Source organism: Micropterus dolomieu, linkage group LG04 (genome assembly GCF_021292245.1).
Source record: "Micropterus dolomieu isolate WLL.071019.BEF.003 ecotype Adirondacks linkage group LG04, ASM2129224v1, whole genome shotgun sequence".
In the NCBI taxonomy this organism is placed as follows: Eukaryota; Metazoa; Chordata; class Actinopteri; order Centrarchiformes; family Centrarchidae; genus Micropterus; species Micropterus dolomieu.
Window position 1 is genome coordinate 18,798,936 of NC_060153.1, and position 4,290 is coordinate 18,803,225.

Here is a 4,290-nt window from a genome sequence, read left to right on the forward strand (position 1 = left end):
TTTTTTGTGATGAAAGTTGTCAAACTTGTGGTCATGCAATATATGTCAATAATAAGTAACAATAATGATAACTCAAATCTCAGTCTGATGCACAGGTTTCAACTGTCAAACACACTGAAAAAGTAAAAGCTTCTAGTGTGAGTTGAGAAGCAAAGACAACTTGAAAAATGAGGAAGAACAAGAAAGTGTTGTTGTGAAAGCAGAGAGAAGCATAAAAAGTTCTGATCATAGTTTAGCGCCATTTAAAACTGCTTTGACCAACACAATCATCACTCTCCAGTGGCTAAAATATGGTTGAAAAGGAACCACAGGGCTCTAAGGTGTATGAAAACATCCATGATGTTCCAGCCAGGAATGTTGTGTTTCAGAGCCGCTCTGGTGAAGACAGTAAAGCGACTCCTGCAGTGCCTGGTGAGACACAAATCCTACAGTTCAGTTTTTTTCAGTTTCAGTAAACTGTAAAGTTTTAGGTCATGTAAAGTTTACATTTTAATTTAAAAAAATAAATTCTAAGTAAAGCAAAATAAAAAATCATGTCATTTTGTTTGTTTGCTGTATTAATCAGATGTTTAAAGACTTTAAATAATATGATTAAGCATGGTAGTAAAGTGATCTGCATTGATCTGTAAGTAAATGGGTCAGTCGTGTGTGTGTGTGTGTGTGTGTGTGTGTGTGTGTGTGTGTGTGTGTGTGTGTGTGTGTGTGTGTGTGTGTGTGTGTGTGTCAATACAGGATTCAAACTCTACAGATTGCTTGCTGTTAGCTTTGGACTCCTGTGTATCCTACAAGCTGCTCTCAACATTTCCCTGCGTCTTGCTCTAGGTGAGTCAACTTGATTTGTGTCCCCGTTACTAATTGTAACACCAGAAAGTGCAAGTGGTAACTGTAAAGTTCTGAAATCAAGCTCCAATACAGAAAAGTAGTTTTCAATTATTTAGTGAACTTAATAATGTTCAGTGTTTCTTTTCACAGCCATTTTTATCCTTTGGCTCTGCCTATCTCAAACAGGATCCTCCTCTCTTCCAATCTGTCCTGTCACATCCAAAGCTGAATGAAGCACCCTTCATTAAAGAAATAATGAGGGAGAGCTCACACTGCCGTGAAACAGGAACGGAAGTTTTCATAACCATTGTTTCAAATCTTTCTGAAGCTGCAACTGCTTTTTCTAAGTAGAAATTGTAAAATAAGATATTGGCAGGTAGGCTCGGAGCCGTAATGTCTGCCATAACCAAATTATAATATAATAAGCAGAAAGAACAAGATTATAGCTAAGATATGTCTTTTAAAGGCATCAATAAGGTTTAGTCGTGTTTTTTTTGTTGTTGTTGTATTCTACTTCATATACTTGCAGTGCTAGTTTTCATAACAAACCACCAAGAAGGGTTGTGTCTTACATTTACATAATACATATACATTTGTGGATAGTACTGATGTAAAAAAGGCATGATAATAATAAGCAGCGCTCCTATATAAGCTATAGTGACGTCACCGCTGCAGCATAAGGTGGTAATTCTGTCCGCAAATTGATTTATTCTCCCAAATCTACACGAAGCACACACGCCTAGCGATCCGACTTGCACACCCCAATACCATGCGGCCCAATTAATCCATTGTGGACTAATTTGTGTTCATGTGCGTCCATGTTCAAGTAGCCTAAAGGCCGATTTATACACCTGCGTAGGGTCTACGTGCGTACCTACGCCGTAGGCTACGCACGTAGCCATGCATTTATACTTGTGTGTAGGTCTGTCCATCATTCTGCAATTACAACCCCAAACACTAGTCGGCAGTAGCGTCCACTGTGTTGACTTTTGCCGGCCGAGCAGGCTAACTTCCGGTTTAGCGCTCCGCTAACGTAAATGGGGGTAAAATTGTATACGTGCGGCTGGTGTTGCACGGGGTACTTTCGGTCCGCTCGAAGGCATTGCAAGGCTACCCAGCCGACCAATCACAGAGCTTACGGTCCGCGTCGACTCGACATGTAGTTACATTTTGGAGGAGGTGCACGTCAGGCGATTTGACGCAGAAGTATAAATCAGCCTTAAGTGCTGAATAATTGTCACCTTCATGGACCCGTGAACTACCTGTTTCTCAACGGGGGCGTTCCGAGGACGATGGGGGGCGCTGAAAGTAATATTTTAGAAAGCTGAGCTGCTTTTGGGGGGCGTTTGTTGGTTGGAAATTCTAAGGTGAGTTTATACTTAAGATTCACAACAATACGAGTTTAAACTTTAAACTACTTGCAAAAAAAAACTGTCTGCAACATTAAAACTTGCCAGTTTAGTCCACTGCGACTGGACGAGACTGTGTATTCTTTCCTCCAGAGAAGTCAGAGTATCATCTCTAAAATTTTGCCCACATGGGGTTTACTACTCTAGAAAACCGATGCTCTCTTTCTAGGTGGAAAAGTGTTTATTTCTCTGAGGAATACACCGTGAACGTCTTGTTATCGCAGTGGTTACCCATTTACAAGAGGGATATTCTGCTGTCGGACTCACCCTGAAAGCAACTTCGCGAGTGACGTCGACCCTCCTCGCGCTGTGAGTTGCAGACAGTTCTATCTCACACAGGCTCCGCCCTCTACTGGACTCTATGGGTACTACCTCTCTTCCTATCACACGCCCAGGGATCCCACACAGGCGAGGGGGATCTACATCACGGCCAGAGGAGCAGCCTAGACCCCCCCCGCCAGCCTACCTGCGGCTGGGGGAAGAAGCGGCCGCTGAAATGACTGGCTGAGGAGGGAGAGCAGACGGCCGATGTTGCTGAGCCCCTCCCCTCCCCTCCGTCTCATGTCCAAGCCACTATGTTTTTAAGTTGTGTGCTGCTTGTGACAAGGGTGTAAATGTACAAAATGTTTTGATTAAAACAACTTAAATTCCCCAAAGAGCTAATTCCTCCCCACCAACCCCTTCCCAGCAACTTCAACACGGCGCGTTCACCGACGCTAAGCTAACGGCTTGCCCCATGGCCCACACCGCTCTCCCGGCTAAGGCTGAACGAGACGGTGGTATGGCCCGGGCATCCACAGTGCTTGCTACGCCGCCTGAGCTACGACACACTCCGCTTCCGCGGCATGACGGCCGAGAAACGAGCCGCTCTTGCCGTAGAAGCGGCACAATGCAGCTATCTGATCCTAGCTTGCATTCCCAGCGCGCCTACGTGAACCCGCTCGGGCGCGCTGCTAGCTCACCGGCAGTGTTTTCGTGCCACACAGACGTACACGCTAAGCTGCCGAAAACTGCTCCAACGAGAGGTCACAGCGCATCACGGAGTATCCGTGGTAGCAGCAGCCTAGCCCGCTATTGCCGGAGAGATGCTGTCACTAGCCACGTCTCTCCCGTCAGAGCAAAGCAGGGAAGATCGCTCGTTGCCTCTGCGAGCGGCTCGTTGCCTCTGCGAGCGGCTCGCTGCGTCGTTTGGCCGCAGAGGGGACACTATCTCTCCCACAGTGGCCAACAGCTGTGGAGAGGAGAGCTCCCCGGCTCGTCACTTCTCCTCTCGACAGTTCTGCTGATAGTGAACGCATCGCCGTAGACGCTACGACAACACTGTCGCAGGCAATGACGTCAACGGAGCGACCGGCCGTGGTGCGTTCAGGACACCACAATCCGCTCGGCCCTTTCGATTGCGGCCTCCCATTTATGGAGGGTTTGGCGGCGGTGAGGGCCGAGGAAGCTTTCCAGCGTTTCATCCACGCTCCTGAAAGGGAGAGGTTGAGACAGGCTGGGCTGTCTGCAGAGGTGGTACATACCATCCAGGCGGCGAGGGCAGGCTCCACCACTTCCTGCTACAAAGCTAAGTGGCTGGGCTTTCAGCGCTGGTGCATTGAGAAGGAAATGGATCCCATAACCTGCTCAGTGGAATCCATCCTTTCCTTCTTGCAGGGCCTAATGGAGAAGGGACTGTCACACTCAACCATTAAGGTGTATGCGGCAGCTATCTCATCTTGTCATGAGGGGTTTGGCGACAGACCTGTCTTCACCCACCCCCTCGTGAAGCGTTTTCTGCAGGGTGTGAGGAGACAACGACCGGTGCTACGTGTCTCTGCACCCCAGTGGGACCTGCCACTGGTACTAGAGGCTTTGAGGTCAAACCCCTACGAGCCCCTGGAACAGTCCTCCTTGAAGATGCCATCTCTCAAGACAGCCTTGTTACTGGCTCTCACCTCTGCCAAGAGGGTGAGTGAGCTGTGCGCCCTGTCGGTTCATCCCAGCTGCATGCTGCTTCGTGGTGACCACAGTGCAGCAGTGTTAAGACCGAACCCCTCCTTTGTTCCTAAGAACATAA

At 47.9% G+C, this 4,290-nt stretch overlaps 1 protein-coding gene across 1 annotated transcript in view; it reads left to right on the top strand.

Annotated features, from left to right (window-relative positions):
• Nucleotides 1-201: 201 nt before the first annotated feature.
• The window catches only part of LOC123969896 (hepatic lectin-like), an 11,428-nt gene continuing 7,339 nt past the window's right edge, over nucleotides 202-4,290 (top strand). Inside the window, exons 1-2 of the mRNA XM_046047668.1 lie at nucleotides 202-411; nucleotides 733-822. Coding sequence (XP_045903624.1) covers nucleotides 291-411; nucleotides 733-822 — 211 coding nt within the window. The 5' untranslated portion in view covers nucleotides 202-290. The remainder of the gene's footprint in view (nucleotides 412-732; nucleotides 823-4,290) is intronic.